Source organism: Dendrobates tinctorius, unplaced genomic scaffold (genome assembly GCF_039654945.1).
Source record: "Dendrobates tinctorius isolate UK_male_01 unplaced genomic scaffold, ASM3965494v1 ptg000011l, whole genome shotgun sequence".
In the NCBI taxonomy this organism is placed as follows: Eukaryota; Metazoa; Chordata; class Amphibia; order Anura; family Dendrobatidae; genus Dendrobates; species Dendrobates tinctorius.
This window is the reverse complement of record NW_027361679.1, coordinates 38,353,104-38,366,314: the sequence shown is the minus strand read 5'-3', so window position 1 is coordinate 38,366,314 and position 13,211 is coordinate 38,353,104. Positions and strand designations below refer to the sequence as shown.

The following is a 13,211-nucleotide window of genomic DNA, read 5'->3' as shown; positions in this document are numbered from 1 at the left end:
CCAAGAAAGACCAGCAAGCGCCAGGACCATCTCTTAAAAGTGTTTCAGCTGCGGGATCGGGCTACCAGCAGTGCAGAGCTTGCTCAGGAATGGCAGCAGGCAGGTGTGAGTGCATCTGCACGCGCTGTGAGGCGGAGACTCTTGGAGCAAGGCCTGGTCTCAAGGAGGGCAGCAAAGAAGCCACTTCTCTCCAGGAAAAACATCATGGACAGACTGATATTCTGCAAGAGGTACAGGGAGTGGACTGCTGAGGACTGGGGTAAAGTCATTTTCTCTGATGAATCCCCTTTTCGATTGTTTGGGACATCTGGAAAACGGCTTATTCGGAGAAGACCAGGTGAGCGCTACCACCAGTCTTCTCTCATGCCAACTGTCAAGCATCCTGAAACCATTCATGTGTCGGGTTGCTTCTCAGCCTAGGGAATGGGCTCTCTCTGCCTTGCCTAAAAACACAGCCATGAATAAAGAATAGTACCAGAATGTCCTCCAAGAGCAACTTCTCCCAACCGTCCAAGAGCAGTTTGGCGATCAACAATGCCTTTTTCAACATGATGGAGCACCTTGCCATAAAGCAAAGGTGATAACTAAATGGCTCAGGGAACAAAACATAGAGATTTTGGGACCATGGCCTGGAAACTCCCCAGATCTTAATCCCATTGAGAACTTGTGGTCAATCATCAAGAGACGGGTGGACAAACAAAAACCTTCAAATTCAGACAAAATAAAAGCATTGATTTTGCAAGAATGGACTGCTATCAGTCAGGATTTGATCCAGAAGTTGATTGAGAGCATGCCAGGGAGAATTGCTGAGGTCCTGAAGAAGAAGGGTCAACACTGCAAATATTGACTTGCTGCATTAACTCATTCTAACTGTCAATATAACCTTTTGTTACTCATAATATGATTGCAATTATATTTCTGTATGTGATAAAAACATCTGACAAACACACATAAAAACCAGAGGCCAGCAGATCATGTGAAAATATAATATTTGTGTCATTCTCAAAACTTTTGGCCATGACTGTAGAGGTTGGATAATTCTAAGACTGCAGATTGCAGTCAGTGAAAGTGGCATTTTGTGATGAATTTGGAGAAAGTATTTGCTATATTAGTTGTGTTTTGCTTTTTTACATTGTTTTTGTTTCGTTTGTTTATTGCAAATAACAGATAGTGTGTAAATAAACCAAATTTGCAATAGGAGTTGAATAATTTTGATTACAACTGCATTGCCCTTGTGACAGCAGTGTCATTTTAAAGAAAATCTGTCACCCCTTTTTTGAGATATCATATAATGATATCATTCAATTGTGTGTCACATAAGGATTCTCTTAGTACTTTTGCTTCCCCCTGACCCCGCACCTTTCATGCATAAATACCTTTTTTATATCGGTTCAGATGTATGTAAACTGCCACGGTCCGGTCCGATGGACGGGGCTTATTTAACTGCTCCCCGCTCCCTGTCTTGCTCTACACAAGAAGAAATGCGTAGAGCAAGACAGGGAGGGGGGGAGCAGTTGAATAAGCCCCGCCCAGCGGACCGGACCGTGGCAGTTTACATACATCTGAACCGATATAAAAAAGGTATTTATGCATGAAAGGTGCGGGGTCAGGGGGAAGCAAAAGTACTAAGAGAATCCTTATGTGACACACAATTGAATGATGTCATTATATGATATCTCAAAAAAGGGGTGACAGATTCCCTTTAAAGATATTTATGGGTTCTACTAAGACTAAAAAGCGTTACCTTCTGTGGCAGCTGGCTCAGAGCAGAGGCAATCACATTACTTCTTTCATCTGTCAGGTTTTTCACCATAGAGCCAAGTGAGAATACAACAATACCATGTTCTCCTGAGCTTTCTGCAATCTTTTCCATATCCTTCAATGAAGAAAATGCATTCAGTTATCACTTTATATTCCTATAAATGATGTTAATAGTCTGTGTTATTAGATAAACACCCTTTTAACCTAAGTAGTAGAAAAAGATATTTATCTTTTACAACATAGTGGAGACTAAGCCATAATTACGATATTGCAATTTTCTATTGTAAGTCTTACTGTATTCTACAGTGACTGGTCGAGATTGAAGGGTGTCACGCATTATGTACCTCCTTACTTCCTGTATAGGAATTATTCTCTAGCAGCGCCTATATTTCAGAAGCTGGGAGAACAACCTCTTTATAAGACTTAACAGACCTCGCTTCACCCCTTCACCTGCCGTGAAGGGTTTATTCTGCAAGTTCATTCTCCCACGCTCCAGAGATCAGCGTGGGTAGGCCAGCAGGGAGGGCAGACTCAGTGACGTCAGCGCTTGTCTCTGAAGCAAGCACTGGCATTATCTCATTCATTCAGCGGTAGTTTGCAGCCGGGACGGTCGCATCTTAGCACTGCTCCCGGTTGCAAACTCTATATCCCCAAGATATGGATTACAGCTTGGGACTGAATGCCAGACAATAATGATGTATTGTTGGTTTATTTTTTTCTATATTTTACAGGAGAATGAGGGCGTCGTAAGGATTAGCAGAACAATAAAGATGAAAAACAGTGTGTATTGTTTTATTTCATTAAAAGACTTTATTCTGGCTGTGTTTTTTCAACCCTTTCACAACTCTAGGATTAGTAATGGATAGGTCTCTTTTTGACACCTCTCCATTACTAAGCCGGGCTTGATGTCGCCTTACTATACAAATCACAGATGAGATGTCACCCATTGAATAACATTGGTCCGAGTGCAATCCGATTTTTGATCGGATTGCACTCGTCCGTATTTCTCGCAAGTGAGTATGAGCTCTTAGGAGCCGACACAGAACAAGTAGAGTGCATGTGCAAGAACAATATATGAACTACCAATTGTGTTAAATAAACTATGTAGGAGTGAATAAATTCCCATTAACAAATTGCCCAAAGGGGAAAAAACATATAGCGATCACTGATAAAACTTGACTTTCATAATATCCAATTACTATCTATAAAAGTTGATCCTAACTATTAAAAACACAGATGTGGGTATATATATTATTTATTTTGGTATCAGGTAATGCCCTATTAATCTGAAACCTACCAGTACAAACATATCAATGTTAATTCAGTATCTCTAACTCTATCATGGCTGTAGTCCGTGTTAATGTCTATAGCCAAACTTGTGATTAAAATAAATAGCTCATAACGTCTCTAGCATGTTTCACCTAAAAGGCATCATCAGGAGATTGAGTCTACAAATTATCACCATTAAAGGGATATCCGGGACTTAAAAAAAAATGTACCAAAGCACTAACATTTATGTAGTTGCTAACAGAGGGGCAAATACTTGTCTATTGTTCCCGGCGCTGGACATTGACTGCTCCTATCGGAGATTCAGCTGCTCCCTGTCAACAGAACAGCAGTTTCTCCTCCTGTTAACAGGCAGTGTGGAGCTGGCTGTCAGTCACCATGACATTAATAGTCCCACCCTATCAACAGGAAAAGAAACTGGTGCTATGTTGACATGATGCCAGTGAAAGCCGGTGACCTCCGAGCAGTGGTGCCGGCATCGTGCGGTATCAGATCACTATTAACATGCAGGTAATTGTACTTGACACATTCTCTTTAATGTATCTATAGGGAGTTTTTCTTGGCATATATTAAAAATGTAACAAACAAATCAGATATGAACAGGTGTCTCATTTGTGCATAAGAAAAGTCAAAGTTGCACTTACCTCCGGCAGAGGTTTTGCTGGTTTACAGTGAAGGCCCCCTACAAACTCAAAGTTAGGCAGAAGTGGTCGGGGATATTCAAAATCCCAATAAGTTCGAATGAGCCAAATTTCAGCTTTCCCCATTATTTCACATAATGTTGTTGGCCGACCTAATAAAGTAAAATTCATAATAGTGATGACATGTATTACATAATTATAGGAACACAGACTTTAATAATATTGATTCTACAGTTCATTTTATCTATAACCTGTTGAGACTTAAAGGTCGCCATACATATTGGAATGTGTAAAGAATGTAGCTAGTTGATCTGTCATTAAAAGAATGATCGTAATGCTGACACAGACATACATATTTTAGTCCATATTGCCCATTAGAGTCAATCAACATGGCAACACCATGTTCTATGACACCGTGGGATTAAGGAACAAGCTTTCTGGAAATATTCTTTGAACAGATACAAAAGATGGTCCACCGTATGCTTAGCTGCTTCTTCACGCACAGTGCATTTCTGGCTAGATTAATTGAATCCTTAAGATGGAAAAAGGTCCAGCAGTGCAGATTATGTCCTGATTAAATATAACTTGCTTTCCCTCCAATTCTAGAGCTATTTATTTCTTGAGACTATTCTCCCAATGAAAGATCCCTCATGGACAAATTATCTTTCTTTAAATGAAAAATCTTTCATCCCATATTTAACAAAAAAAAACCCCACACATGGACAATTTAACCCCTTTCCGACATTGGGCATAATAGTATGTCAATGTTGGACTCCTTCCCTTTGATTTGGGCTCCGGGACTGAGCCCACATCCTTTCTGGCACATGTCAGCTGTTTTGAACAGCTGATATGTACCTCTAACAGCTGCAGGTGGAATCGCGATCCATCCGTGGCTGTTGACACGCACTTCCGGCAAACACGACGGAAATCCCGTCCATCGGCGCCCGTGTCACATGACCACGGGTCACCGATGGGTTGGCATGACAACCAGAGGTCTCCAACAGATCTCTATGGTTGTCACTGCGAGATTGCTATTAGCGCTGCCTGATGTAGCAGAGCCGATCGGATTATGGCGGCTTCTAGTCTCCCATGGAGACTATTAAAGCATGCCAAAAGTAAAGCAAAATGTTTCTAAAATTATTAAAAAATTATAAAAGTCAAATCCCCCCTTTTGCCACATTCAAAATAAAACAATAAAAAAATCAAACATACACATATTTGGTATCACCACATTCAGAATCGCCAGCTCTATCAATAATTTACCTGATCGCTAAACGGCATAACAAGAAAAGTCAAAACTCCAGAATTACGCTTTTTTGGTCAACATTGCATTAAAATGCAATAACTGGCAATTAAAAGATTATATCTGCATAAAAGGGGTGGGGTTAGAACAGTTAATCATTTAAGAAAGAATAGAGGTACAGAGAGATACATAAAGTGCATGTATACTAATGCCAGAAGCCTCGCCAACAAAATGGAGGAATTAGAATTAATTTTGTTGGAACGCAATTATGACATGGTGGGGATATCTGAGACATGGCTGGACGAGAGCCATGACTGGCCTGTTAATTTACAGGGCTATAGTCTATTCAGAAATAACCATACAAATAAGCGAGGGGGAGGCATGTGTTTATATGTAAAATCATCCTTAAAACCCATCCTGTGTGATAATAACAGGATTTTGGTTGCTTACCATAAAATCTGTTTCTCAGAGTCTTCACTGGGGGACACAGGAACTGTGGGTGTGTGCTGCTGTCACTAGGAGGTTGACACTATGCTTGAAAAAAAGTTAACTCCGCCTCCGCAGTATACACCCCTCTGACCGGCTGTAGGACAATCAGTTAGTGAAAAAGCAGTAGGAGGAGACATCATGCAAGTCATCATATATTCATTATACGTAATAAAATCATGGGAGGGCGCTGTGTCCCCCAATGAAGACTCTGAAAAACAGATTTTACGGTAAGCAACCAAAATCCTGTTTTCTCTTTCGTCTCATTGGGGGACACAGGAACCGTGGGACGTCCAAAAGCAGTCCCTGAGTTGGGAAAAGACAGAAACTTCCTTCAGGTTGGAGAACTCACCACTGCCGCCTGCAAGATTCTTCTGCCTAGGCTGGCGTCCGCTGAAGCATAGGTATGGACCTTATAGAACCTTGAAAATTTATGCACAGACGACCATGTTGCAGCCTTGCACAACTGCATGGCTGATGCCCTGTTGTGTACCGCCCAGGAGGCACCCACCGCCCGGGTTGAATGGGCCTTGACCCTAGCAGGGGACACCCTGTCCTTTACCCAGTAGGCTTCCAGAATTACCATTCTGAGCCAGCGGGCAATTGTTGCCTTAGAGGCTGGCAGGCCTCTTCTCACCCCATTGGGGATAACGAAGAGCGAGTCCACCTTCCTGAAAGGAGCGGTCCTGGCCAGAAAGATCCTTATCGTCCTGACCAGGTCTAGCTTATTCAAAGAACACTCCAGAGGATGGGTTGGAGCGGGACAAAATGACGCAAGGATTATATCCTCGTTCAGGTGGAAGGCCGATACCACCTTGGGAAGAAAGTTAGGAGGCTGCAAAACAACCTTGTCCTGGTGCATAATTAGGAATGGAGGACGACAGGACAATGCCGCTAATTCTGAAACCCGCCTAATAGAAGTGATGGCTACGAAAAATACCACCTTCCAGGACAACAAAGACATGGGAGCTTCCTGTAGGGGTTCAAAGGGTGAACCTGTCAAGGCTTCCAAGACCAAGTTAAGATCCCATGGAGCCACAGGGGATCTGTAAGGAGGGGCCGCATATGCCACTCCTTGCAGAAAGGTCTTAACCTGTAAGCGGGAGGCCAAATTCCTTTGAAAAAGAATAAAGAGAGCAGATACCTGGTCTTTCAAGGAATTTAGAGCCAGACCGCCATCTAAGGCTAGTTTCACACTTGCTTTTTTTTGCAGCGCGTTTTTCCCGCAAAAAAACGCATTGAAAAAACGCATACAAAAGCATACAACTGCTGCGTTTTTTTCAAGCATTTTTATGAGCATGCATGAAAAAAACGCAGCGTTTTTATGCGTTTGTATGCGTTTTTAGTGCGTTTTTACCGCGTTTGCGTTTTTTCCAACATTAGGTGGCCCCTCACACTAACCCAAACCATGACTTTACTAACCCTGACCCTAACCCTAACCCTGACCCTAACCCTTAACCAAATCATACTTAACCCTAACCCAAACCCTAAACCCTAACTAACCCTAACCCTGACCCTAACCCTAACCCTTAACCAAATCATACTTAACCCTAACCCAAACCCTAACTAACCCTAACCCTGACCCTAACCCTTAACCAAACCATACTTAACCCTAACCCTGACCCTAACCCTTAACCAAACCATACTTAACCCTAACCCTGACCCTAACCCTTAACCAAACCATACTTAACCCTAACCCTGACCCTAACCCTTAACCAAACCATACTTAACCCTAACCCTGACCCTAACCCTGACCCTAACCCTTAACCAAACCATACTTAACCCTGACCCTAACCCTAACCCTTAACCAAACCATACTTAACCCTGACCCTAACCCTGACCCTAACCCTAACCCTTAACCAAACCATACTTAACCCTAACCCTGACCCTAACCCTTAACCAAACCATACTTAACCCTGACCCTAACCCTGACCCTAACCCTTAACAAAACCATACTTAACCCTAACCCTGACCCTAACCCTTAACCAAACCATACTTAACCCTAACCCTGACCCTAACCCTTAACCAAACCATACTTAACCCTAACCCTGACCCTAACCCTTAACCAAACCATACTTAACCCTAACCCTGACCCTAACCCTTAACCAAACCATACTTAACCCTAACCCTGACCCTAACCCTTAACCAAACCATACTTAACCCTAACCCTGACCCTAACCCTTAACCAAACCATACTTAACCCTGACCCTAACCCTGACCCTAACCCTTAACCAAACCATACTTAACCCTGACCCTAACCCTAACCCTTAACCAAACCATACTTAACCCTAACCCTGACCCTAACCCTTAACCAAACCATACTTAACCCTGACCCTAACCCTGACCCTAACCCTTAACAAAACCATACTTAACCCTAACCCTGACCCTAACCCTTAACTAAACCATACTTAACCCTAACCCTGACCCAAACCCCAACCCTAACCCTAAACCCCCTTAACTAACCCTAACTCTAACCCAAACCCCTAAATTCCATGGTTAACAAAAAAAACGCATGTGCAAAAAAACGCATACATGAGCATGCCAGTGCGCACATATGCGCATCCATAGGCTATAATGGCCATTTTTAGCGCAAAACGTGCGCATATGTGCGCATGCGCTTTTTTGCAGGGCCAAAAAATGCAACATGCTGCGTCTGGAAAATACAAACGCACACCCCAAAAAAACGCAGCGCATGAAAATCGCATACATGCGCTTACCAGCGCGCAGGTATGCGCACCCATGTTAAATATAGGGGAAAAAACGCATGCGCACATATGCGTTTTTTTCCAGCGCTAAAAAACGCAAATGTGAAACCAGCCTAACTCTGCCTGGAGAAAAGCTAGGACAGCTGGCAGGGAACAGGGCATAGGTATGACGTGATTAGACTCACACCAGCCAAAATAGGCCTTCCAGGCTTGATAATAGACCCTGGAAGAGGAAGGCTTCCTAGCCTGGATCATTGTATTAATGACTCGGTCCGAAAAACCCGCTGCTCTCAGTATTGTGGTTTCAACGGCCATGCCGTCAAATTGAGCAACCGAGAATTTGGGTGGTAAAACTGTCCCTGAGCCAGGAGATCTGGTGTGTCGGGGAGTCTCCAGGGGGTGCCTGTGAGAAGATTGATAATTTCTGCGAGCCAGGCCCTCCTGGGCCAGTACGGGACGATTAATATGACCGGCACCCCTTCCGCCTTGATCTTCTTTAGCAGGAGAGGAAGGGGAGGGAACAGGTAAGGGAGTCTGAACTGTGTCCAGGGAATGACCAGAGCGTCGACCCCTATTGCTAGAGGATCGCGGTATCTTGAGACAAACTTTTGGACCCTTCTGTTCTGTCGCGATGCCAGGAGGTCCACATCTGGAGTCCCCCATAGCTGGCATATCCGACGGAACACTTCCTGGTGTAAGGATCATTCCCCTGCCGCAAGCCCCTCCCGACTGAGGAAGTCGGCGGCCGTGTTGTCTGTGCCGGGAATGTAAACTGCCAAAATTGCCGGAATTGCAGTTTCTGCCCAGTTGAAGATTCTGGATACCTCGGCCAGTGCCTGGGGACTTCTGGTTCCCCCTTGGTGATTGATGTATGCCACCGCCGTGGAGTTGTCCATTTGAATCCGGACTGGCTGGTTGCTGAGTTATCTTTCCCAATGTAGAAGTGCTAAAAAGACCGCCCTCAGTTCTAGAATGTTGATTGATAGTGAGGATTCTTGCCTCGACCATCATCCCTGGACAGTCAGGTGGCGGAATACTGCACCCCAGCCCAGGAGACTGGCATCTGTAGTTACTACCTGCCAGTGGACAGGGGGAAAAGGCCATCCCAGATGAACAAGAGGAAAGGTCAGCCAGCACTTGAGGGACTCACTGGTCTGAATGGAAGGTAGGAAGGGGCGACCCAGCGAAGAGATGGACCTGTCCCACTGAAGGAGGATGTTTGTCTGCAGTATCCTGGAACGGAACAGGGCAAAGAGTTGCCTCTGAAGCTGCCACCATTGTTCCCAGGACTCTCATGGCAGCATGAAAGGATAGAAGCCGGAATTTCAACAGAAAGCAAATTCCCTGCTGGAGGGTAATCCACTTTCTGGGAGAAAGACCCTTGAGCGGTCTGGTGTTGATTACCATTCCTAAGAATTCTAGGCGTTGTGTTGGCTTTAGGTTGGATTTCTCCCTGTTTATGATCCAACCAAACCAGGAGAGCGTGTTTAAAACTACCGCTAGATTTTCCCAGGCCTGAGCGAAGGAGGGTGCCTTGACGAGAATATCGTTGAGATATGGTACCAATATTATGCCTCTGACCCTTAATATAGCTACCATCGCTGCCATAATCTTTGTAAAAATTCTGGGGGCTGTTGCCAGCCCAAATGGCAGGGCCACAAACTGGAAATGCTGCTTTTGGACAGCAATAATTATAGAAGGATAGGGAAAATGAAGGGAGGTCAGCTCACCAGTCTCGGTTGCGATCCATAATCCTCCTGCGCACGGAGTCACCTTGATCAGGGGTGTTGACTGAAGCAAAATAAAGAATGGAATCTCCAGCGCTGGACTTCAGTTAAAAATACATCATTTATTGTAAATTCTTAAAATAGAACAGAAAAAAGTATGGATAAGGACATACAGGCAGATGGGGTCTCTGGTCTCTGGAGACCACCAGAGACCCCATCTGCCTGTATGTCCTTATCCATACTTTTTTCTGTTCTATTTTAAGAATTTACAATAAATGATGTATTTTTAACTGAAGTCCAGCGCTGGAGATTCCATTCTTTATTTTGGACAGCAAAGCGCAGAAATCTCTGATGTCCCTGAAAAATGGGGACGTGTAGGTAGGCGTCCCGGATATCTATGGAACATAGGAATTCCTGATCCTCCATAGACGTAATTACTGACCGAATCGATTCCATCTTGAAATGGCGTAAGCAGACCCATCTGTTTAGCCTTTTGAGGTCTAGAATGGGACAAACTGAGCCATCCTTTTTGGTATCACAAACAGGTTTGAGTAAAAGCCGGTAAAACGTTCCTGCTCGGGAATGGGGACAATTACTCCTGCGTTGAGAGAGTTGATTGCCGCAAAAAAACTAGAGCCATACCAGCGTCTTTTGGTGGCTGCAATAGAAAGAAGTGATCTCGCAGAAGCGCGATGAAGTCTATCTTGCATCCTGTTGATACTGCCTCCTTTACCCAGATATCCTCTACTGAATTCTGCTAGACATCTCTGAAGAGGAGAAGGCGGTCTCCTAGTCTGGGAGAGGTACTGGGAAGGGAGTTGGACTCCCTGCTGGCTTCAGGCTGAAGTGGTTCTGCCCATCCCTGACCTGGTAGCTCTGCTGTTGAAACTGCGGAAATGCCATGACGGGGTGGCCCGAAATGATACCTTCCTACTATCTCTCGGTGCTTGCGACCTCTGCAGGCCCTGAGCATAAGTGCCTGTCGCTGGGGTACGGCGAAAGGGCTGAGCCCTACGTTTGAAAACATATCAATGAGGTTTGGCCTGAGGGAGAAGGGAGCTTGTACCCCCCGTTGCATCCTTAATGATTTGATCTAACATTGACCCAAAGAGCCGGGTGCCCTGAAACGGCAGATTGGTCAGTGATTTCTTTGAGGACAAATCAGCCTGCCAAGCCTTTGGCCGGACGGCTACCATGTTACTGGATGCTTGAGCTGCGCAAGACACAGCATCCAGGGCTGCTGACACCATATACCTCCCGGCATGAGAGATTTGATCTGCGAACTCTGCCAGTTCCGCTGGTGGTGCCCCAGCCAATATGCCCTGACTAAGCTGTTTGGCCCATTCTGTAACAGACTTAGCTACCCACGCTGAGGCGAAGGCTGGACACAATGTAGCGGCTGCTGCCTCAAAGGCGGATTTTGCCAGGGATTCTATCCTCCTATCATTGGGATCTTTTAGGGCTGCCCCACTGGCGAGTGGGAGGACTGTATTGGTAACGAGTCTGGACACTGGTGGGTCCACCGAAGGGGAGGCGGTCCAGTTGGCGGTGAGATCTGGGGGGAAGGGATATAGAATCCCAAAACAATTCCCTCTCTGAAACCGCCTGGTTGGGTTTTCCCTTTCCCTGGTCAACACTTCCTCAAAATCCTTGTAGGAGATGAAGTCCCTAGAGGGGGACTTATGACGCTTAAATGAAAAAACCTGATCATTAGGTTTTGATGTGGTGTCCCCAATGTTAAAAGTCTCATTGACTGTGGTAATGAGGCCCTGAACCATATCCTTGACCTGGGACTGTTCTGGCCCGTACTCAGAACCCTCCTCAGAGTGTGTCTCTGATAATGCCTCGCCTGATTCCGGGGATGAGGACCGGGAGGAGGCAGATGGCCAGAGGCATTCTGGCGGTGAGATGGAATGAGAAGGGGACCTGGTTTGGTGGTCCTGTCTAAACCTTTTACGGCCTCTAGAAGACCCAAAAGAAGGCTCCTTTGGTGCTCCTGTGTCCACTGGAATCTGAAGTGGCAATTTGTTAAGCACCGTTACCAAGGTCTGTGATACCTTGGTAAGGTCGGCCACGGACTTAGATAAGGAAGATGCCCATCCGGGACAATCGCTGTCTCTCGTGGTGATGGTTGGCCCCTGGGCGGTAGGCAAGGTGGCTTCCTTCTGCTCCAGGGGTAATGTGAGAGCTCTGCCAGGCAAAGCGGGGGGGCTGCACCTGCTCTCTAGCGTAGGTGACACCATAGGTCTGCTACAATCTGAGCAGAGTGGTGAGGACTGACCTGAAGGAAGCCTGACATTGCATTTGGTACATACAAAATATTTGACCAAGGCCACTGAAGCGGATGAGGCGGAGGAGCAGGACTGCTCTCCCTTGGACATACTGACTGGTTTTACCTGGTGCTGACCGTCGGGGGTAGAGAGCGGAGTGAGGGAGCAACCTGTAGTGCAGTACTCACATACCCGCGACCTGTGTCCCCGCCGCAGCTGCCGCCCGAAGGCTGATGAGAGAGAGAGAGCGAGGAGAACAGCCCTGCCGCTGCCTAGAAGCCTTATGAAATCCCCGCCTGGAAGTGGTGGGCGGGGCCCTGCTTTGGCCTCCTGGAGCACCAAGATGGCCCTGGTACAGGAAGAGGAAGCCGGGGGGAGAAGCCTGCCGGGAGCCGGAATCTGGCGTCGGCCGTGCTGGGCTCCTGTTGGAGCCCAGGGCCATAATGCTGCCACGGGAAGAGGCTGGAACTGCGCTGCACCACATGCATGAAAGTAAGTGTTGGCTCTTAAACTAAGTATAGAGCCATGGGCTGCAAGCCCGAGTGCTGATTACAGCGGTCACATTCAGCCAGAGTGGCTGGTGAGCAGATCATACAATGCTGCAGCTTCTTGCCTCCAGTTTACCCCATAACAGGGGTCGGTTTACCTGCATGAAAAGATTGCTGTCCCAAACCTTTTCTGCAGTGCGTCTTTCTCGAACATCAGACTCTGGTGGGTGAGTAATGGGAGATGAAGGTCAGGACCAGGAGCTGCCACCTGAACATGAGTCCTGTGTTAGGGGATAGGGTCCTGCCTGCGGGATTCATGAGGATACTACGGGGTGGCAGTACACGCAGTACTCATAATTGCGGTGTGGGAATACAGATGTAGCATATCTACTCTGTATCCCTACAAGGTTACCTGAAAAGGAACGACACACATTGAGGTAGGCATGGGTCTGTGAGAGACCCCTGTCCATCTCCTGCTGACACTAAGCAAAACTGATTGTCCTACAGCCGGTCGGAGGGGTGTATACTGTGGAGGCGGAGTTAACTTTTTTTCATGCATAGTGTCAACCTCCTAGTGACAGCAGCACACACCCACGGTTCCTG

General features: G+C 46.0%; 1 protein-coding gene across 4 annotated transcripts in view; it reads right to left on the bottom strand.

Annotated features, from left to right (window-relative positions):
• Positions 1-13,211, bottom strand: part of LOC141046704 (UDP-glucuronosyltransferase 2A2-like) — a 100,816-nt gene that overhangs the window by 57,527 nt on the left and 30,078 nt on the right. For all 4 annotated transcript variants that reach the window (XM_073541338.1, XM_073541312.1, XM_073541320.1 and 1 more), the window contains 2 exons: positions 3,693-3,841; positions 1,745-1,876 (listed from right to left, as the gene is read on the bottom strand). In XM_073541338.1, coding sequence (XP_073397439.1) covers positions 1,745-1,876; positions 3,693-3,841 — 281 coding nt within the window. The remainder of the gene's footprint in view (positions 1-1,744; positions 1,877-3,692; positions 3,842-13,211) is intronic.